This window comes from Bos grunniens, chromosome 2, assembly GCF_055505025.1.
Source record: "Bos grunniens cultivar Pamir isolate PY7600 chromosome 2, Bosgru_T2T1.0, whole genome shotgun sequence".
In the NCBI taxonomy this organism is placed as follows: Eukaryota; Metazoa; Chordata; class Mammalia; order Artiodactyla; family Bovidae; genus Bos; species Bos grunniens.
In genome coordinates, this window is record NC_141166.1 from 100,468,496 (window position 1) to 100,492,243 (window position 23,748).

At 36.8% G+C, this 23,748-nt stretch overlaps 1 protein-coding gene and 1 non-coding gene across 11 annotated transcripts in view; both read right to left on the reverse strand.

The window, feature by feature from the left end:
• Positions 1–1,684: 1,684 nt before the first annotated feature.
• PLA2R1 (phospholipase A2 receptor 1) overlaps positions 1,685–23,748 on the reverse strand; it is a 143,608-nt gene continuing 121,544 nt past the window's right edge. For 3 of the 10 annotated variants that reach the window (XM_086355516.1, XM_086355558.1, XM_086355548.1), the window contains 10 exons: positions 21,996–22,113; positions 21,188–21,318; positions 20,711–20,855; positions 17,205–17,443; positions 14,602–14,770; positions 12,384–12,524; positions 10,403–10,519; positions 8,957–9,133; positions 6,610–6,642; positions 4,417–6,488 (listed from right to left, as the gene is read on the reverse strand). In XM_086355516.1, the coding sequence (XP_086211642.1) occupies positions 6,274–6,488; positions 6,610–6,642; positions 8,957–9,133; positions 10,403–10,519; positions 12,384–12,524; positions 14,602–14,770; positions 17,205–17,443; positions 20,711–20,855; positions 21,188–21,318; positions 21,996–22,113 (1,485 nt within the window). In that variant the 3' untranslated portion in view covers positions 4,417–6,273. Of the gene's footprint in view, positions 6,489–6,609; positions 6,643–8,956; positions 9,134–10,402; positions 10,520–12,383; positions 12,598–14,601; positions 14,771–17,204; positions 17,444–20,710; positions 20,856–21,187; positions 21,319–21,995; positions 22,114–23,748 lie in introns of those variants that run through there. The other 7 variants (XM_086355531.1, XM_086355508.1, XR_015146920.1 and 4 more) reach the window with 6 other exon arrangements.
• LOC147378411 (small nucleolar RNA SNORA21) lies at positions 12,118–12,253 on the reverse strand. Its single transcript, XR_015153909.1, has one exon. It is a non-coding gene; the product is annotated as a small nucleolar RNA SNORA21 (small nucleolar RNA).

Consider the following 23,748-nt stretch of genomic DNA (forward strand, 5'->3'; position numbering starts at 1 on the left):
AATCTGTGACATTTCCTCAATCTTTCCTTATCTTTCATGACCTGGACACTTTTGAAGTCATCAATTATTTTGTGTAATGCTTGTCAATTTGAATTTGTCTGATTTTTTTATTGTTAAATGGGGATTATGCATTATTTGGGTAGATACCAAAAAGTCATGTGCCCTTCTTAGGGCATGATGCTGGAGGATACCTGATGCTGCTGTGGCTTATTACTGCTTATCTTAACCCTGAGGTTTCTCTTATAAAGTTAGTACTTTCCAGTTATAATAGAAATGGAATTCCAGTTATAATTTATGACTATTTTGGAGGCAATATATTAAGGCTATAAAAATTTCTGTTTCTTCCTAAATGTTCACCCACGAATTTTAGAACCCGCTAGTGGATCTTGCTGTAACAATGATTACTGTTGTATTTTCTTAATGGTGATTTTTGTCTCTCTCATTCCTTCTACGTTTTTAATTGAAATTCTTCAGTAGAAAAGAACTGCTGCTTCTCCTTAATTTGCTTACTTATTTATTTACATTAATCTGGACTCATAGATATTCTATGCTTAAAAACCCAATACTGTTATTATTTTGTCACTCAGTGTTCCAATTTTGACCATTGGGAGCTCCTTCAGTTTGGTCCTGTGTCCTTTGGACATGATCTCATCTTTTTGTGAGCATTTCCTTACTTTCTGTCATCATAAGATATTCCAGTTTCATCTTGTATTTTTCCTGCCCCAGACCTGAAACCAATCACTTCACCAAGAAGCCCTAATTCTTTTGATTGATAATACCATAACAGTTTGAATTCTATCATAATCTATTTAAAAATAGAAATACAAACAAACTTTAGCAGTCAAAGATTCTTGTTTCTTTTTCTGTTTAGTCTTGTATTTCCATTCCAATCCCCCTATGAATTTTATCCTACTGTAATATATTTTTATTCTTGAAACTATTTTATTCATTTCCTTGTCATATTTGCCTACAGTAAAAAGATAAGTTAAAATTATTTTTAAAAATTTCCCTGTGAACATAGGCTGTGTTACACATTTTCTTCTGTATTGAGTTTCCATTACAATTACTATTATAATTATTATCTGACAGATATGAATATATTACAATGGTTGATAAATAGTATATATAAAAATAAAATGTTATATTTCATCTCTTAATGAAATGGATGTACCATAGATGAAATTAATTAATATTAATTTAAAATTGCTAGCATGAATCAAGATTCAGCATGAATTCTATTCTCCCCAGCCCCTTTCTTTTGTAGCTATATGTGCTGAGAAAGCTGGCAGAGGTTGTTGGTGCTCACTATTGTCCATTATCCTCTCCTTCCTGAGCATACTGGGAGACCTCCCAGGCTTCCCTGCAGTTAGATTGGACCCTGTGGCTAATTCTGGCCAATGGTATATGAGACGAAGTGCCATGTTGTGCTTCTAGACACAGAAACTTCAGAGTTCTCTACTCCTTTCTAAATGACTATCAATTATGCCTATTACTCTTTCACTTATGGGCACCTTGTTTTGCCTGGCATACGAAGGTTGGGAAAAATAAAATATTGTTAATTGTATCATACTTTGGTCAATACTACTTTTCTATTAAATGTCTTTATTTTATACATGCTTTAATCCAAACACTTGATTTGCATATACAGTTCATCCAATTTAATGAAAAATTTCACCATAAAACATAATTGGTAAAGCCAATCTTTATTGTCAAATGAGCCAAATAAGACAATGTTCAAAAAAATTATGATTTCATTTTTCAGTTCAAATAAGCATGATAATACTCTTCCCCAAAGCTCAGTTAGAAATCTAAGATAAATAAAACACAGAGCCTTGCCATGAGCTTGTAAAGTAACACTTCAGGGTCTTATCAACAGTTGCACTGTCTTTACTTTGCTTTTCTGAGATACTCTCTCCAGATACAGTCTTTCATAATAGACAGGGGCTGTCTCAAAGGAAGGTAGTTATCACTCCTGCTGTTTATATGTATGTATATGAAATGCATATTAATTTAGACTATCCCAACATGGGCAGAATAACCCATTTCTAATTTATCACTTCATCCTTAACAGAAAAATGTATAAAAAGAGGGAAAGACATGAGAATAAATGTGGATTTAAGAATTCTTTATTAAAAGAAATTTCACTGACATCATTATTTTGAAATTTTTTTCTGTCTTTGGTCCATGGAGGACTTTACCAAGATAAGGCATCATCATCATATTTTGAGTAAAAGCCATGTCTTTTTTTTTTTTTTTTTTTTGAGGTAGAGACAGACATTTCTGCTAAAAGAGATGGGAAAGAAGAACTAGCATGACACCTTGATCTCAGGCAAGTAACTTCTAAGAAAGAATATGTTTAAAGGTTAAAGCATCTGGAAACTGAGCTCCCCAGCAATATCCCTGCCCTGTATCCCTTGGAAGTCTTTATGTACCCATAGGGTACATGTTCTCAAGTTAAAGGCTGTTTACGTGGAGAATGTATTTCAATAGCCCATGGAAACTACATAATTAACAAGGAGATCTTTAACTTCCGTCAGGCAGAGGTAAGGGACCACTGAGGCAACCAAGGCTTTTGGAGATAGAGGCCCTACTGTGGATGTTTAGGAGGAGCCTGGACCCACGAATAGCTGAATAGAGCAAAGCTGGTGCGGATGAGAAATAAACCTTTGTTGTGTGAAGTCAATGAGATTTGGGGATTGTTTGCTACAGTATTAAGCCTCCTGACTAAGAGAGTAGCTGATGATGCTACTGCAGATGTGACGTGGCTTTACTGTCTAGAATTGTAATATCCAGGTAGAGAATTGAATGGGAATCATGGACAATTCTCTAGGGAGAGGCAGTGCCAGGGAAAACCAGGATGGGGCCAAACCAAGAGACTAGACTACATGTTACACCAAATACAGACTCCATAGAGATGCCAGCAGGATTCCCAGTCAGTTATCACCTACTCTCCCTGAACCACAAGACACAAATGAAAGGAATGTCACTCAGTTGTGTCTGACTGTTTGTGACCCCTTGGACTATACAGTCCATGGAATTCTCCAGGCTAGAATGCTGGAGTGGGTAGCTTTTCCCAGGGATTGAACCCAGATCTCCCACACTGCAGGAAGATTATTTAACAACTGAGCTATAAGGGAAGTCCAAGAATACTGGAGTGGGTAGCCTATCCCTTCTCCAGTGGATCTTCCTGACCTAGGAATCGAACTGGGGTCTCCTGCATTGCAGGCAGATTGTTTACCAGCTGAGCTATCAGGGAAGCCCCCACCACAAGGATACAACAAGTTTGATATATCCAATCACCATTTTGAGGAGGGAATGTCAACTTCAGAAGACTGAATGTTTATCTAATGAGACCATGTAATGCACCCTTGATAGGAAGTGGAACTTTCAATAGAAGAAGCATGTAAACTGAGACAGTTGAAATTGGAAGAGCCCAAGATATGTTCAGTTGGAAATATCTTTAAAATTTCCCATCGCTCAGAGCTATAGAAAATAATTGACCCTTTTTGGAGGGAGCATATTAATTATCCAGTCCCATCACTTCACGGCAAATAGATGGGGAAACAATGGAAACAGTGACGGACTTTATTTATCTGGGCTCCAAAATCACTGCAGATGGTGACTGCAGTCATGAAATTAAAAGATGCTTGCTCCTTGGAAGAAAAACTAAGACCAACCTAGACAGCATATTAAAAAGCAGAGACATTACTTAGTTAACAAAGGTCCATCTCGTCAAAGCTATGGTTTTTCCAGTAGTCGTGTATGAATGCGAGAGTTGGACCATAAAGAAAGCTGAGCACCAAAGAATTGATGCTTTTGAACTGTGGTGTTGGAGAAGACTCTTAAGAATCCCTTGGACTGCAAGGAGATCCAACCAGTCCATCCTAAAGGAGATCGGTCCTGAATATTCATTGGAAGGACTGATGCTGAAGCTGAAGCTCCAATACTTTGGCCACCTGATGCGAAGAACTGACTCATTGGAATAGACCCTGATGCTGGGAAAGATTGAAGACAGGAGGAGAAGGGGATGACAGAGGATGAGACAGTTGGATGGCAGCAACGACTCAATGGATGTGAGTTTGAGAAAGGTCCGGGAGTTGGTGATGGACAGGGAAGCCTGGTGGGCTGCAGTCCGTGGGGTCACAAAGTGTCGGACACGACTGAACAACTGAACTGAACTGAGTTTGTGACCCTGCTACTTTGTTTCTTTTCTTGTATATCTATGAAGTCTAGCTCAGATTAAAAATAGTTGTGGAAGAAAGTTTTTTTTTTAAAGTGCATGTATATGAATAAAGCAGAATATCTCAGTACTTCTTATTTCTGTACTTTCATTAATGGTAAGTAGCGTGTGACCTGTCCATGGGGATGTGGTTTAATACTAAATATCAAAGTACAGAGCACTGACACACAGTACAGTTTTTTCCTGCAAAATCACTTTACTAATGACATACTTTGTCAAATTTTTATGTGTGACTGACTATTCACTTCAATATACCTTGACTGGAAAGATAGTTGATTAGCAGTTTTTAGCAAGACAACCGACAAGAACAGAACTTTAATTTCACTTGACAGATTATTAAATTGGGCTAAACATCTGGTTAGTCCAGGCCAGTTCTTCTTTTGAGTCATAAACATACAACTGCCACATAATGTACTATCTTAAAATAAAAAATAGTCCCTGAACAAACAGAATTATGGAAGTAGATTGTCTCAGCGTGTAATGACACAGCAGTAGCAAACAGCTGCTTTTGGACTCTGTATTAACTGTTTCAGGCCACAAAGACTTCATTCTTAGGACACATTCTTCAAATTGTGTTTCTAATGATGATAGTTTTCCACGTAGAGGCTTATTCCTACTTTCTCTAAGCTTCATCCTGTGACTGCCACCAGTTTTGAGGAAGCTGGTTGTAATAATGAAAATGCACCCTCTAGGGAGACTCTCCCAGTCTCTCTCTATCGTAGGCCCTTACTTAGTCTTCATACCCACCTGCTATTTTATTCTTATATGTTTCTTGACTGCTTTACTGTTGGTTTTCCTTCATTAGAAACTAAGTGCTTACCCCAGTACCTCCAGTTTCTAAAATGGCTCTTGGTTCTTAACAGGAACTTGATAAACATTTATGTAATGAGTAAAGTTTTGAATATTGACTATGAAGTCTTTTTTGTTTATAAAAAATGAATGAAGACCAAGTCTGTGATTTTTAATTTATGTATTAGTATCATGCTTTTATTTTTTACTGACCAGACTAACTAGTCCAATGCAAATGGAGATGGTTCCCCCAAACAATAATTTACTAAATAAACTCTATATAGCAAAGGTATCTAGATTACTCTGGAGAGTAACTTTTTAGTATTTCTCATCACATCCTCTAGTCTCATTCTGATGAAACTGTAATTCAGATCTTTAACTTTTTCCCTTTAAATTCAAGTTACATTTTACATCTTTTGGTTGTTATGAGTGGTCTAAATTTATATCTTTAGTCTTAAATAAAGCTTATAAATTTTAACAGTATTAAGATCTCAATATATTCCTTTGAGCTTCTCTATAAGGTTTTTTTTTTAAAAACTAACTTTGTTATCATTTAGTAATTGATGATTTTAGGTCACATTGCATGGTTGCTTTTGAAAGAGTACTGCTAAAAGATCTTTACTATTTAAAGAAAGGTTATTTTCCTTTAGTTTGAGAAGACAGAACTAATAAAAATGAATGTCACCCTAAATATTAGTATAGAGTCCAGAACCTGTGAGTATTAAGCTGAGATATTAGTGTTTTGCAAACCCTGCTGTTAAACTGATTGAATAAAAACCAAACAAGAATCCTCTCTGAAGCCTTTTCTCTTTCCTTTCTTCTATGAGTGTAGGACTTTAAAATTTGTTTTGCTTCCCACCCCGCTCTCTTTTCATGGAATGAGTATTAGTAAACATCTGAATAGATATCAAATTAGTTTAAAAATTCCCCAGAATTTTTGGTAAAAGCATATTAATGCAAAAACCATTATTCATGTTGGTTTGAGGGGTCTCATTTGGGAGTTGCTTTTAATAGTTCTTGTTTTCTGAATAATAAGCACTGTAAATTTTCCCCCTTTTAAGAATAGATCACAGTTTGAGGAAATAAATGAACACCTATCTGATTTGGTTACAATTCAAAACCAGTAATCATTTTAAGAATAACGAAGATGGTGACACAATTGACATTATAGTGGCATCTGGTGTGTAAAGGAAAATACTCTTCTTTGCTCATTCTCACCGCCGTGATGTTCTCTCACTTCGTTATTACTGGTCATTCTTCTCAAGATCAGAAATGAGAATATTTTCTTCTAAATGTACTGTACTAAAGTTGGCTGAAGGATAGTAAGGATTTCTAAACTGAGCAAGTCTCCCGAAGATAATGTGACTGTGCTTGTACATGCAGAAGGAAAGTGTGGAAATTGCCAGAATTACTAGCAGTGTCAGTGCTACTGTAAGAGGTATAACGCTGTGACTTGGTCCTGCAAGGAGATGAAAAAAGAAAACTTCAGTGACAATGAAGTCAGATAGTTACTGTCACATAGTTACTTTCTATTTTATTTCTATGAAAAATCAAAATGTTCTCTACTGTTCCAAACCTACCTTTTCCTGGATGCTTCTTTACTGTGTGAATATCTAAAATCAAATACAAAGATATTGAGATGAAATTTTCCTTTTAATTCAGCAAAGTTATGTCATTACTTCAGAAAATGATGGCCCATGGATCAAATCTGAGCACATGTTTTTATAAATAATGTTTTATTAGAACTCAGCCATGTTTCTGTCGTCTTTGGCTGCTTTTTTGCTACAGTTGAAGTGTGACAGAGACCATATGGCTCCTATATCCTGAAATATTTACTATTTAATCCTTTACAAGAAAAATTTGCTGACCCCTGATTTATTTAGTCATCAATACTAGTGCTCACAAAGACATACACTGCCTTTTTTTAAGCTGAAGAATCCTCATCCAGTCTCAACACTGTGCTGCAATAGAAATATGAGTAAAATATAGTCCCTGCCTACAAGGAACTCAGTTTTGCTGGGATCTGATGTGGAGTTGGTCCAGTAATGATAACCTCCCTGGCTTTTTGCAGATTTAAAAAATGAGTACCTTCTCATGTCTCAAGAATCTTGGGAAATGAGTAATAGCTCTTCCATTCAAAAAGTTTGAGGGTTCCTGTTTGAGGATCTTCTACTGAAAGAATGTATCTTTTCAAGGAAGACTCTATATCAGAATTTGAACTCTGCTATTTTTTATCTAGGCAAAGATCCAGAGAAATATACAGGGAATGACCCAGAGAAAGAGAAGTAAAGGACTTGTCAGTGGAGGACTACTTGGTGCACTACTTAAGACCCATGAAGAAATGTCAACATTGTTACCAGTAACAAAAACACAGTTATATATATATATATATATATATATACACACATATATATATATATAAAACCTTGATTTTGCAATTTAAAAACAATACTGTATGATTTTACATAATATTATTGAAAACATAGTATTGTGTATGTGTAAGGATACTTTTCAAAGAAAGACTGATGAATGGGTATTCATTCTCTGGATGGAGGCAGTGGGCAGGTATAGAAGGGACACATGGAATCAGAAAATTTGGAATGTAGTCCTCCCTGTGGCCTCAGTTTGGACAAGTACTTTTCTCTTCTGTAACATGGGAGTGTTGTATCTGTTTCACTGCCTTGAAAACTTGTCGTGAAGGGTAAAAGAGGTGCCCTGTGTAGTACAGGAAACCTTAAAGATTTGAACAGATATGAGGTGTTTCTAATTTGTTCTTGATAGCTGAATGCTAGTGGTTGCTTAGGCATGCTATTTATTAGGTTAGCCATGTTTTCCACACAGAGCTGATACCCACACTTTTGGAACCTCAAACTTTGGTTCCTACACCTACCAGTTTTTGCTTTTTCATTGCCAGTATCTAATCAGTCACTAAAGACTGATGATTCTCTTTTCCCATTTCCTCCCTCCATTTTTGTTCATTTTGTTCATTTGTGCTCAAATTACAACTGTCTCCCTTACATCCACTGTAGGTATCTACAGAGCACTTAGGGGTTCCCTGTGTCCTTCACCATGAAGTTCAGCTCTTTAACCCAGCACTCCCTGTGGATGGAGCCTACAGAAATATGCTTTTACCCCCATCACCACCTAATGTGGGCTAGCCTTAAGTTCATTCTTTATTTCTGTCTTTAGTCTTACTGAAACATTTGTCCAGTATTCTTTCCCTCCTCTATTCTCCTTATCTTTTACTATTACAAAGCCTCATCCCTTCTCTGAAGTCTTCTTCAGGAGCCCAGGCCACATCAATCCCCTCTTCTTTATAATACTGGCATTTAGAAAATGTTGTGATTATTATAAACATCTTCCACTGTTAATGATCCTTACTGTCTTAGAAATCTCTATCATTTGCAATTGACTAGAATTTTCTGGCTTATATTTCTAAATTTTCATCACCACAAACTGAGTATATAGCTCCAGATGAAGTTAAAATATGATTTATAATATACTATGCCATGCAGTAGAAAAACACATCTACTTATCCACAGTAAGGATACCTAGACCTGAATTATATTTCCTGTGACCAAAAATGATACTTTAAAATTCTGAGTTGCAGTTGCCAAAATGAGAGTTGCTTGTTTGCATTTCCAGCTCTATTTGCTTGAGGTAAAACTGTTTTTTTGCCCATTAATATAACAGCCAGATGACACAAGAAAGTCATAGTCTTTGACTTGATTTATAATGATTTTTTTCTGTGTATGAGAGAAAGCTGGTATGTTCTGTAAATTATTTGATGTAAAACAAGACAATAATGTCAGAATCTATTTGAATACTCTCTAAATACCTGAATTTTAAAAGTTTTAAGTGTAAAGAGGTGGGTCAGCTTTAGTCAGGGTGGAATCAAATGAGTATTTACCTTTGAACTTTACCCACCTGCTTCCATTTTACATATAAATCCCTTTTTGTCTTGACATGAGGATAATTGCCACACTCCTTCAGGAATCCTCAGGGCAACACACAGATGGGGTTTGAAGTGGTACACCTCTGGCTTCCGAATACCCCAGTTTGATTGATCTGTGGGAGTTCCATCAAACCACTTTATGGTTTCATCTGTGGAAAAAAAACGCTAACTTATTATGAATTGCGTGCATGGTTATCAAACATACTAAGTGTTGAATAAACCATAGAAAGCAGCCCCTAAATTTAATGTGACTCTCCTTATCTGGTGCATTCAGTTCAGTAGGTGCAGTCATGAACTCATCATCCAGAGGTAGGTGTTAGCAAAGCTGTCTTGTGAACAACTCTCTTTATGCTAGATACGAGCTTCTAATGTAGTTCATTTGAGATATCATGTTTCTTAATATAAAGTTTGAATTTTAAAAGTTCTTTATCATTATAACCAACTTAAATCATTTGAAATCCTAACATCTATATCATTACAAAAGAGCTCACTTTTTAAAAGAGTGTTACAGTGAGCTTCTTTAAAAAAGCAAGCCAGTGGTGTACCAAAAGGTGAAGATGCTGGTAGAATCCATCTGTGTGTAAGTGATAAGGAGGCATCTTGTATGAAAAGGATTTAAAACAAGCAGTATAACTAAGCATACGTTTGTCAGCTTGTTTATTATCACCCTGGTCTAGAAGTTTTAAGCAATATCTGTGATTGAAATACTTTTCCTTGCCAGTGTGGACCCATCCTCCACCTTGGTATACCCCTGTGACAAGTTCTCCATTCCAGTTTAAAATAATTTTCTTTACAAGTGCTTTCTTTGTTTAATTTATTTATTTTTAATTGGAGGATAATTGCTTTACAGCGTTGTGTTTGTTTCTGTCATATATCAACGTGAATCAGCCACAGGTATACATACGTCCCCTTTCTTCTGATACAAGTACTTTCAATAACCATCAACAACATAAAGAAAAAAAATCATACTCTCATCTGATTACGAACTCTGGCTTTTATGAGAACCAAATAACAATTCTATTAGCACTATTTATCACTGGGACGTTTCCATAACTCTATTGTGCTCTTATATGACATTTTGGAACCCAGGATATTTTAAAGTAAATATGACTTTGATGTCTTATGACTAAGTCTGCCAACACAAAGTTCCAGTCAAACATCTTCATAATGTGAGATTAAGTATAAAATAAACTTGTTTGTTTTCATTTTTGGTTTTCTGGGATTATTTCAGAGAACAAGAGGGTATAAAAAAGGGTTAGCAACGTTGTCTTTGGAAGAAATGGCTTTAGGATTTGTGATATTTTTTTCACAGCAAATGTACCCAAGGAGAGCCTTCTGGTTTGCAGATGTCATTTGCATCAACCTTGACCACTCTGTATTTATTTATGCCTCTCCTCTTTTCTACCCAAGTTACTTACTGTCACCATCAAACTGAGCATTCAGCCAAATCATCTGGACTGAAGAACGGAAAGCTAAAAGCTCTTCTAGAAGAAAAGAGTTTTCAGCTTCATCTTTGATTGTTAAAAGATTAGAGCCTATAAAAGAGACAAATAGCAAATGGATAAGTATTTGTGTATGTATGTAAATATAATTAAAATAATAATTCATAAAGCTCAGGCTTTGACACATATAAATCAATAAGTTAGAGCACTCCCTCACACACCATACACAAAAGTAAACTCAAAATGTTTTAAAGACTTGAAGGTAAGACGTAACACCACTAAACTAGAGGAGAGCATAGGCAAAATATTTTCTGACATAAATCATAGCAATATTTTCTTAGGTCAGACTCCTAAAGCAAAAGAGATAAAAGCGCTGTATACCAGAAACTAACACATTGTAAATCAACTATACTTCAATTAAAGAAAAGCTCAGGTTTTGAAAAGTGAAAATTTCTATTGTAAATAAGTAATTTTTGATTAAAATTGTAAAGGTAATATGACACATTAAAAGATGCAAACTGAAACTAAATAGACATTTCTCCAAAGAAGACATACAGATGGCTAACAAACACATGAAAAGATGCTCAACATCGCTCATTATCAGAGAAATGCAAATCAAAACCACTATGAGGTACCATTTCATGCCAGCCAGAATGGCTGCGATCCAAAAGTCTACAAGCAATAAATGCTGGAGAGGATGTGGAGAAAAGGGAACCCTCTTACACTGTTGGTGGGAATGCAAACTAGTACAGCCACTATGGAGAACAGTGTGGAGATTCCTTAAAAAACTGGAAATAGAACTGCCTTATGACCCAGCAATCCCACTGTTGGGCATACACACTAAGGAAATCAGAATTGAAAGAGACATGTGTACCCCAATGTTCATCGCAGCTCTGTTTATAATAGCCAGGACATGGAAGCAACCTAGATGTCCATCAGCAGACAAATGGATAAGAAAGCAGTGGTACATATACACAATGGAGTATTACTCAGCCATTAAAAAGAATACATTTGAATCAGTTCTAATGAGGTGGATGAAACTGGAGTCTATTATACAGAGTGAAGTTAGCCAGAAAGAAAAACACCAATACAGTATACTAACGCATATATATGGCATTTAGAAAGATGGTAACGATAACCCTGTATGCGAGACAGCAAAAGAGACACTGATGTATAGAACAGTCTTTTGGACTCTGTGGGAGAGGGAGAGGGTGGGATGATTTAGGAGAATGGCATTGAAACATGTATAATATCATATAAGAAATGAATCTCCAGTCCAGGTTCGATGCAGGATACAGGATGCTTGGGGCTGGTGCACTGGGATGACCCTGGGGATGACACTGGGATGGTATGGGGAAGGAGGTGGGAGGGGGGTTCAGGATGGGGAACACGTGTATACCTGTGGCGGATTCATGTTGATGTATGGCAAAACCAATACAATATTGTAAATTAATTAGCCTCCAATTAAAATAAATAAATTTAAATTAAAAAAAAGATGCAAACTGGTACTTAAAGCATAGATTGTTAATTTGGGAGAACAGTTAAGATTCATATTCAGATACATTCAAAGGGAACACTTTCTTGGGAATGTGCAGTATCCTGAGACATCACCTTGGGTTTTTCATTGTATTCTGGACATTGAACATATTAGCTGTAAATTGAATAATGTTTACTTTTTCAATTTTTTTCCACCTTGTCACACCACCGATTGAAGCAAAACAACACAACGTGCTGCCACTTCACCCAAAAGCGGCGTTTTCACTCTGCCCTTTCTTGACAGCTCAGCAGGTCGTTAGCAAAAGGCCCACTGAGTGCTTTTAAAAGAGGGCACTTTTTCAATTATTTTTGTTTTGCTCCTGAAGTCACTAAATTATCAGACAAATGAAGAAACGACATTGTTTACTGAAATGTCAAGAAGGAACACATTGAAAGCATTTTACCACCACAAAAGAATTACCTTTCTTTTTGCAAAATTCATGAGCAGCCTCAAAACTTGTACTCTCTAGGACTGTAGAAAAACTGTAGCAATTACTTTTGAATTTTATCCAGGGAATTGATGTTTCTGAGCACAACTCTAGGTGTCCAGACAGTCTTGTTTCTACGAACAAAATCAGTTGTGATTTCAGGGTGGTAACTGGGTTCATTTGTTGAGAAAAACATTGTATTACACTCTACGAAAGACCAAGATAAATATATGTAATGAGATTTTCATGATAATACTCTGAAAGAGTGGGTTTAATGTAAATGATCACAAAACTGAAATGGCTTATAGCATGTCTGGCAGAAATAATCTTTACCTATACATAATAGGGTATATTAATGCATAGCTTCATAGGCTTAGTTTGGGTGCTATCTTTCATATTTACAATTAGTATTGGAAAAAAGATTGGAAAAACTGGGGAATGAGATTCATAGAAATACTAGCAGCTGAATGAAGTTGACAAAAGGCACTTTGAATGAACAAAATGTATTCCATTCAGTGGTGAAGATTTAGTAAATCCTCCTGCTAGTTAACTTATGAGAGAAAATAAATCATTCAGTAAAGTATCATAACATAGCACAGCATAACACATCATAATGTAACATAACATCATAACAAAGTAACACGTCATGTCATAACATATCATATCATGATGTAACATGACATAACATAACACAACATATAACTAAGTGGAATTTGGGATGGACTTTGCTTCAAAGGGCAAGCATGAGAGTCAGACACATCCACTCTGAGATCCTAGGTGTGTGGCTGTGGGTATCTATCTTCCCCACACTCCCACACACATAAAAGAGAGTTAACAATAACATCTTTCTTACAACTTAAGCAGTTTAGATGAGCTAGTGTCTGACAACTTAAGCACTTAATAAGTGCAGTGTTATTGAGAAAAAAAGGATAATTTTATGGTATTTTAGAAGGAGAATTAGCTTTCCCAATATATGTGACTATAATTTACATTTTTGTCCTGAATTGTTTTGATCTGAAGTCATATAATATGTGTGCTATTTGACTTACAGTATCCCAAGTGTAAGTAAATACATGCACACTTACTTAAATGAGAGATTTAAAAAGAAACCAGTTAGTGTTAAGGAACTCTCTTTTTATGTACCAAAGCAATCAAAAGAAAAGGGCCCTGATTTAATGGGGTAGATACGACATCAGAGATCAAGGAAACTAGGCTTCTACTCCAAGAAGTAGTTGTTAGACATCTGTGAGATCTTCAGGAAGCTATTTAATGCTCTGAGTTTAAGTTTAATTTTTAAAGTTCACCTGGTTGGACGAGGTGACCTTTAAGTGTAATGAGATTTATTGTCATTATTACCATGTTTTATATATGCTGCTGCTGCTGCTGCTGCTAAGTCACTTCAGTCGTGTCCGACTCTGTGCGATCCCATAGACGGCAGCCCGCCAGGCTCCCCCGTCCCTGGGATTCTTCAGGCAAGAACACCGGAGTGGGTCGCCATTTCCTTCTCCAATGCATGAAGGTGAAAAGTGAAAGTGAAGTCGCTCAGTTGTATCTGATTCTTAGCGACCCCATGGACTGCAGCCCACCAGGCTCCTCCGTCCATGGGATTTTCCAGGCAAGAGTACATATAAGTATAAATATTATTACTATGATGATGATGGTTCTAGCATCTTATTAGTCTTGGACTTAAACAAATCCTCAGTATTCAAGATCCTCCAGGTATTCAAGATCCTCCACACTGGCTCCTAACCTATGGTTCTAGCTTGATTTCCCACTTCTCTCACCATAAACCTGCCATGCAGGAAAATCCCAACACCAGCTTTACTTATACATGTCCAGTCCTTTCTTCCTTTCATGTGTGCCCAAGCCTTTCTGCTCAGAGTGCCTCTCCATGTCCCAGAGTTTCCTGATTCCACCCATTCATCAAGACCAATCTCCACAGTCATGTCCTTTAAGAAACCTTTTTACTTTCCCCCAAATGGATCTAATGTGTCCACTTTCTTGCTAACCCCCAAAACGCTTGCTATGGTTCTTATATCATTTAGTAGCCCTGCCTCCTGTAACAGTTTTTTGTCTGTATATCACCTACCAGACCAAATCCTTCCTGAAGGCAGATAATTCTTTCTACTTTCCCTCAAAGCTCCTGCTTAGCACAGTGCCTTGCATAGTACAGGTTTACAGCACATATTTCTTGAGTTGAATAGAACCTACCAGTGGGCACTTGACAGATAGCTCCTTGCAGATACGACTCGCAGGCTGTGCTACTCCAGCGTCCACTGGTGTCAGCAAAAACACAGTCACCAAGGAAGGATGATTCATCGTCTTTCCAAAAAGTGAAGGAGGATTTGGTGCCATCTGACCAGTCAAAACTAAGACCATTCTGTGGAGAGAAATTGAACCATCATTTCCTTGCTGTGAATGCTGGTGGCATCAGCCAGTGCTGTCTGAGCAGCCCTCAATTCACACATGGATTTTTATTTCCACTTCTAGACATATTTTAGGAAGCCTAGGACAGCTTGTCGGAGAAGGCAATGGCACCCCACTCCAGTACTCCTGCCTGGAAAATCCCATGGACGGAGGAGCCTGGTAGGCTGCAGTCCATGGGGTCACTGAGGGTCAGACACGACTGAGCGACTTCTCTTTCACTTTTCACTTTCATGCATTGGAGAAGGAAATGGCAACCCATTCCAGGGTTCTTGCCTGGAGAATCCCAGGGACAGGGGAGCCTGGTGGGCTGCCGTCTATGGGGTCGCACAGAGTTGGACACGACTCAAGTGACTTAGCAGCAGCAGCAGCAGGACAGCTTGTGAGTATGGCCTGACAAAAAGGACTCTCTGACACAAGCAGTATCTCTTTTAGTTTTTGGGAATCCTTGGTTCCTGTCCATCAAATTTCCCAGTAAGCAGTCAGAGTGAAGCTGTTCTATATCTTGTTTTTTATTGTTGTTGTTTAGTCGCTAAGTGGTGTCCAACTCTTTTGTGACCCCATGGACTGTAGCCTACCAGGCTCCCTTGTCCATAACATTTCCCAGGCAAGAATACTGAAGTGGGTTGCCATTTCCTTCTTCAGGGGATCTTCCCAACCCAGGAATCAAACACACGTCTCTTGAATTGGCAGGTGAATTCTTTACCACTGAGCCACCAGGGAAGCCCATCTTGTTCTTTCCACCAAAATAAATTTAAGATTGAGCCACAGGTTCAGTCCCCGGGTCAGGAAGATCCCCTGGAGAAGGAAATGACAACCCACTACGGTATTCTTATATGGGAAATCCCATGGACAGAGGAGCCTGGCGGGCCATAGTCCATGGGGTTGCAAAAGAGTCAGATATGACTTAGCAACTAAACAACAACAGCAACAAAGGTTCACACATGTAGTTGAAAACATAAAAGTGCCAAAGAAAACTTGGCTAAGTAGTTTATGCTCTTAACATCGGAATTTCCATGTATGACAAAAGAATCCAGAGACCATAAAGCAAAATTGCCTACAGAAAGTTGAAACATTCTCTAATAGAAAAATACAATAAGGAAAACAACAATAACAACAACAATAAATACAACAAACAGCCATGAAATACCATCCTTTCAGCTATCTGGCAAGGATTAAAATTTTGACATACCCAGTGTTGACAAGGATGTGAAAAAACTAGGTGTTATCATATACTGTTGTTAGCATGTAAATTGTCTCAAGCTTTTGGAGGGCAATTTGGTACCACTGCATGTTAAAATTTAAAGTGTACTTAGCAACTTCATTTCTGGGGATTTATCCTACTTGTACAAGGATATTTATTGTGCCCTGTTTGGAATTGTGAGAACTGGGAAGAACCCAAAAGTCCATTCACAGAAGAACGGTTCAATAAGTTGTGGCATATCAGTATATGCTGCTGTCTCAAAGACTGTATTAGACTTTTATAAGCTGACACAGAAAGCTGTACAACCTATATTAATAAAAAGGCAAGGTTAAGGACAGTATATATATAGTATGAGCTCACTTATTTAAAAAAGAGTATACCTTTTAATCTATTACATGTATATATATATGTGTGCATACACAGAAAATTTGTAAATGACACACAAGAAACTGTTTACAGTGATTGACTTTGAGGAGTGGAACTAGAGGTCAGGATTGAATAGATTTACTTTTCATTATTTGAGTAACCACTTTCATTTAAAAAATATTATTTTCCAAACCATATCACTAGAGGGGAAAAATAACATACATGTTAAATTACAAGGAGTACTGAATTAATTAATGACCAAATTTTTAGGCAGGAGGCATGATTCATTTTTCTTGGGGATTCTTTAAATGCAGCAAATTACCCGACTTCAGGTGTTTGAGTTCAGGATGTATTCTAGTGCACATATGAGGCGGTATCCTGAAATTTCTCAGACATCTTCAGAGAACCTTTGAAGGGTATTAATTTCCAGAAATTAGGCAAGTAGTTATTTACTCTAAAAAGGGACACCTTTATTTTGTAGTCATATGCTGCTCATAAGGTTGGTCAATAGTTATTGTATGCTCATAGTATTAGCTGCTCAGTCATGTCCGACACTTTGTGACCCCATGGACTATAGCCCGCCAGGCTGCTCTGTCCATGGAATTCTCCAGGCAAAAATAATGGAATGGGTTGCCATTTGCTTCTCCATTGTTCATAGGGTTGTTCAATAGTTATTGTATAATCCAATTACTTAAATGTTACATTTACTGTTATTTCATGACTCTGTTTTCCTGTGGTAATGTCAGTGGCTATCTCACTAAAGAGGTAGATGTGAAACTTAATTATGCAAGAATCATACAAGGGATTTTAGGAAACCTACATCTTCAGTGAACAGTCCAATCCAGTGGGCATATCCCACCCGATTAAGGATAACAGTGAGGAAAGACTGGTGGTACTGGTCTGTAATGCTGGCCAGTTCTGCTCCATGCATCAGACAGGTTTTTAGTGCTGTATACCAAGTCATATTTGCATTAATTATTTTGTAAGTTCTGTTTCCATATTCTAAGGTATTAGGGATTGGATACATATCAGATGTATTTATACTGTGTCCAGAAGCATCTAGAACAAGAACAGAAACAAAAATTATTTATAGCATCTGGATGAGAATAGGGGAGGCAAAGCTTAGCATGGATCCCAGTACAATGATTCATACTATTGTTAACATCAGAGTTTTTCTTCCCAGAATTGACTACTTCAAAATGAAGACAGTATCTGTAAGTATAGGTGACTCTAAAGGACAAAAACACTTAGAAAATTTAATGAATGAGTTTTTAAACATATATAAACATATACTGAATCATTTCTAGACTTCCTGTTTTTGATAGTCCCTTGTCAAACTGACCACTTTTTGGTGAAACTGATAGTGACCTTGTTAGGCAGGTTTAATTCTAGTAGGTACACTCAGCCTTATACATATATTAAGTTCTGTTGCTGGCAGAGCTTAATATTTACTAAGAGAATATTAACAAATATAATGTAGTCAAATACTGCTTGCAGACATAACTTACAAATGTATATTCTCAAATATAACACTATTAAACTTTTGAGACTGATAGTTGCTATCCTGTTTAATATTAATATAATTTCTAAAGAGAAGTTAAAAATAAGTTAATAAATGTTTAGAAATACATTACAGTTTTTATAAACCATTATTATTAATACGTCACCCCCTGTCAGAGTCAAGATTTATAAATGAAAAGACTAGGTTTTCCCACACATGATACTTGGTTCTTCGTGTTCCTGAGTGGCTGTGATCAAGTGAAAACCAAGCTCGTGTGTTATACAAAGATGTTTCCTCTTTGATACACACATTTGCCATTTTGTTCTGTACTATATTCAGGCTAAATTTAGGAATTCTAGAACACAAAGACAGGGTATTTCTAAACTGTCTGATCTAAAGTAGCTGGGATTTCTCTCTGTATACTGGTTTTATCACATTTGGGGTGAAAAGGAGCATGGGGAGATGTAGATAGACCCAAAGACCTAGGACTCAATCGCAGACCTGACCCTGAATGGCTTAGAGACCTCGGCCAAATTAGTCAGTCTCTCTAAACTTCAAATTTCTGGTCTGGGAGAGATTACTAAAGCCTTTGTTAGAAGTATGAGGGTAAAATTCGAGGAGATGTTTATGTAGAGCACTTACTGTAGGATGTGGAACTCAGCAGGCACTCAGTAAATGCTACTTCTTGCTCTCCTCTCCTATTCTTGTCATACTCTCCCAGATAAAAAGGGCAGAGTGGGGATTTGACTTTTCCCGAAACTGTTACCTCAATGTAGCAGTAATACATATTGTAAAACCATTGTAAAACCGAAGTGAAACAAATCTATTCACCAACTAAAATTTTTTTTTACCAACTAAATTTTGATGGACCACACTTTCATCATCTGTTTTTCTTTGTAGAAGTCTGTTTACCAGCTGATGTACCAAGTCTAAACGTTATTTATACAAAACCAATATAACACCAAGGTAGCAATGTAATAAGTTATTAAAACTAAAGTTCCTGAAATTCTTTGTATGTGTGCCTTAATGCCATTTTAATTGACTCTCCCCACTAAGTCATGCACCTATATTTTCACATATATGAATTTCTCACTATGTTATTGATTTCATCATTTCAAAACATCAGTGATTTGAACATTACAATATGCCATCTGCTTCCCTGAGAAAGATAGGTCCACTGGAAACCAAATTCAAAATTGGGGGTCTTGATTTAGCCCTTGTCTCTCTTTTCATTTAGGTATCTTTATTTTTTTGAGCAAATCAAACTCTTTGGGTTCTAAACCCAAGGCAAACACATATTCATATGACAAATAAAGAAGAGAAGCCAGAATTTGGATAGCCAGAATTTGTAGACCACAAGAACTTAATGTGGTTGAATAGTAATATAATAAAAATAGTAATAAGGAAAACAATAACTGTTTGTTAAACATATGCTGGAACTTGCTAAACATTGTATATATGTAAAGTCCATGAGATAATTATTATTCCATTTTACAGATGCAGAAATGAAGATTCGGAGAAGATGACAAACTTTACTGACAGTTTATTTACAGAGATGGGGTAGGAACCCAGGTGGTATTTGAACTCCACCACCACTGCTCTATACTGTCTCCAAAAAATCATGTATATTCTTAGTTCCAGAAATATCAAAGAGAGAAAGTGGTTCAGAGAGTACTGAAAAGATCAACATTATTGTTAATGTTGATTGTTACAATGATTCTATTCCTACAATAAATATAACAATTCTATTCTTAGAATAGAACAGAATCATTGTATTTAACCAAGAGACCTTGAATATGTTCCTTATTTTTCCTAAGCCTCAAGGTCCTCATCTGTAAAATGGGGAGCCTTTTACCTACTTCATAGAATTGTTGTGAGGATTTTATGGCATAATACTTATAAAACGAAGGCACAGTTTCAGGTGCATCATAAGTGTGCAAGTAATGATGTACTGATATTATTTTATTCCTACAAGGCTCTGCTCTTCTCATAATACTCTTCCTATAACTGATCTGATATCTTCTTTCAGTTCCTAACCACTACTATTCTTAAGTGATAACTGTGAACTAGGATATAGGGTTTTCCTGAAACTGCTTTTATGAGGATGGTTGATACTTAGTAGCATCAAAGAGTTCGCGTGTATGTAACACTAAGAGGTATAATTCATATTCCAAGTAAGCATGTATATCCTTAGCTGCCTAGAATTCCACACAGCTCTAGACACAGACAATGGCCTTCTAGGGAAGCCTGGGACTGGGTAAAAGCAAGAGATGTGAGCTCTTGTTAATTGTTATTTTTACTACTCAAGGTCACTTAGAGTGCATCTCCATTGTTCACTGTCCCCACTGGCTACTTGTAGCACTATAGCTCTGGTATTTCATACCGGAAGTCATTGGGCGTTCTGATAATCAGATTTAGAAAAGTGCTGTATGCCATGTGTAGCCACAGATACCATTTTAGGATTCCTAAAAAGGAATTAAGTATTGAGTTGGCTTATTTCCTTGACTCTTTTGCAGTAATTTTTCAATGTCTTTTTAATAATCTGAACAGACACAATCCTACAGCAAGCAGTAAAACCTGTTAAATGACCAAAATGAATGCATAAACTTGGTCATCACTCAAGTGGTCTCTGGAGTCCTTAGAACCCCACTAGCGGGTGCAGCCCTGAGGTAGTAGAGATTAAGTGACCATACGTGTGTAAAGCTCAAAGAATAAATGTTGGCACTGTTAGCTATGAAACTATCATTTATACAGTGTGTAAACAAATGTGGAAGAGAAGAGTGGGCCATGGAAATGAAAGGAATAAAAAAGCAAATATTTCTTACCCTGCATTTTTTCACAAACAAACCCATAACCTTCTCTACAGTCTTCAAAATACCATTTTCCAGTGAAATGAAAATTAGGATTGTTTGACAGCAAGCCACAGAGAGGAATGCGTTTTTGAACTTCAGTGGTGTTGTGATTTGGAATCTTCAAAAAAAATACATGTTTAAAAAAATGGTAACATATAACATTATTATAACACTGACATTTTTATTAAGAACATAATTTTAAAAATTCAAACACTATTATTCCTTTATTTGCATTTAATAAACCTGTTCACGAATCACTTTGTAACCCACAAAATAAATAAATAATTATTGTGATGAGTAATTACATCTATGGAATGCATGAAGATTATATGAAATTACATTATTAAAAATATATTAACAACAAACTAATAAAAATAAAACTTCAGTAAACAAGTCTCAAATAGGATCTCTTGCTAAAATGACTGATAAAAAATAATTCTTAGAACTTACATTTATTGTATCAAATGGAGACCAATTAGAATATGACACAGGCCTTCCATTTAGCCATTTTTCAAAATCATCATCTTGTAACCCTATCCACACATTAGTGGTATGGCCAAAAAGATTCATGGTAATGAAAGCTGAAAAATAAGAATACATTAGCAAATTTAATACACATAAACCATGTGGATAATCATCACATTCTGTTTATAGCTATGAGTTTATTTAAATGACAGCAAAACTTAATTACTAATCAATTGTAGGAATTCATTACTTTGTCCTTATTAAGGTAATACAGTCTCTTTCATTTTTATTCAGCTTAAATTGACAGAAATTAGCTGGCTAAACCTGGAATTTCATCATATCATTAACAAAACAATTTTCAATGTTCATTCAATGTCTTCCTAAGCAAAGGAGGGCTAATCCCTTATACTTAAACTAAAGTATACAATTATTGCCTAAATAGCAAATAAAAGTCTGTAGGGATCTAAAAAATTATACCATGCAATTATAATAGACTTTACCTCAGATTATTTTAGCTATTTTGAAATACTGATCATAAGTATGTCTTTATTATTTCCATTACTCCTGGTGAGACAAAAAGCTCTGAAAAATCAGCAGTTCCTAAGCAATGCAGTGTACTAACTTTTACAGATATCGTGATATAAACCTTATAGGTCACACTGAAAAATTAGTGTCACCAGCAACATAATACTTAAAATGTTGGTTTGGAAAGGTTAGTATTTCAGAGAAATGTTTTAATAGACACTTCAGTAAAAATGGCGATTTTTGCCTGATTGAACATTGAGTACGCTACCTTGTTCCACCTCATTTTCAATGGCAACCAGTGTCCCCCCTTCTTCAACACAAAAATCTTGAGCAGATGTCCAGTTCTTCCAGTCACTTGGGCCTTCAGGGATTTTCAGCAAAAGGCACTATAAAAATGTCCCCAAAAAACATTCATTTCCATATTTTTCTAAGTGAATTAAAAGTTTCCTAAACACACCGAGAATCAGCTTTGAAGATTCTTTATGATTTTCTTGGACAGAAGCGGCCCTTTTTTTTTTTTTTTCAGCTACTCCAAAGGTGTGGAAGCGAAACCAAGAGGACCAGCTTTCAGGGTGAGTCAGGCCTTCTGTGTATTTGCATCAGGAGGCCTCAGAGACAGCGATGTGTTTTGTCATGCAGGATGTCAGAACAATGTCTTCTGCTCAGTGAAAAATAGCATTCCTTCTAAAAAGAAGCCAACCTCACTGCAGAGTTTACAGGGGAGGATTTCATCTAAAAAAATTTATTTTGGTGGCGTTCATTTGATTTTATTTACAAATACACTCTCTCACTTTTAAGTGAGAGAGGAATCCTGGGGACTCAGACCACATCAGGTATTTAAAGTCCCTAAATACTTGGAGTCAGCCACGTGGTCCAAAAGTCAGTGAGGAAGAGCGGGAAAAGAAAAGAATGAGCCAAAGGGAAGAAAAGCAAGAGCAGGACCAAGGAAGCCTAGGAAGGAGAAACAGAAGGGAGGGGCACAACAGTGTCAAGTGGAACTCAAAAAGAAGGCTGTGCGGTTTGGCAGTGAGAGCTGCCTGTTACTCAGGAGAGAATCACGTCTGTGGCATGGCAGGAGTTACTCATTATGGAACAAGAGGTATGGAATGGTAACTGCTAGGAGAGTAGGCAAGTTGAAGAAAAGCACCCCCTCACTAAACTCTGTGAAGTTGAACCATGTTAGTCAAGCTATCTGGAATCAGAGGAGAGAAGACAGAAAGACAGAAGAGAAAGCCTTAGGCAAAGTTCCAGAGAAGTCGGGAAAGACTTTCTGCAAAAGATATTCCGTGTGGATTATTCTCTCATCAACGAACATAGCCATCCTTAGTCAATGACGAATCTGAGCGTGAGATCTGCCACTGAGAAAATCCCAGCTACAAGAGTATTCTAGGTTAACGTGGCACTCTGCACTTGAGAGAGCATCCTACCCCATCCTTCTTTAATATCTAAATGTATCAGTCCCTCATCCTTTCCCGACCATCATGAACTTAAAAAGCAGAGACTAAATGTTGCTCCTCTTTGAACATCTCAACTAAGAAGGTCTTCAACAAGTATTTATGGAACAAGATAAAAGCCAATAGACCCTGAAATGATTGCAAAGTGACATTCTGAGGATTCTAGATTTAATCCAGTGGTTCTCAAACAAAACCACTTGCTCCTTAGATTATATTTTGATAATGTCTGGAAACATTTTGGTTGTCACGGTTCAGACAGGGTTGGGGGGTGGAGAGCGTTGCTATTGACATCTAGTGAGTAGAGACCAGGGATGCTGCTAAACATTCCATAACGCACTGGTCAGTGTCCCACAGCAAGGAATTAGTTATCCAGACCCTGATGTCAATACTGCTCAGGTAATTCTTCTCAGAACTCAGTTCTGAACATGTCACCCTTTAAACCCTTCAGGGGTTACCCACTTTTGTCTTAGGACAAAAACCAGAAAGCCTGATCTAGCATGAAGTTGAGTTGCCAACCAAGACAGGAAATACATTTTCACTTTTTCTGATCCTCTTTACCTGTTTGCT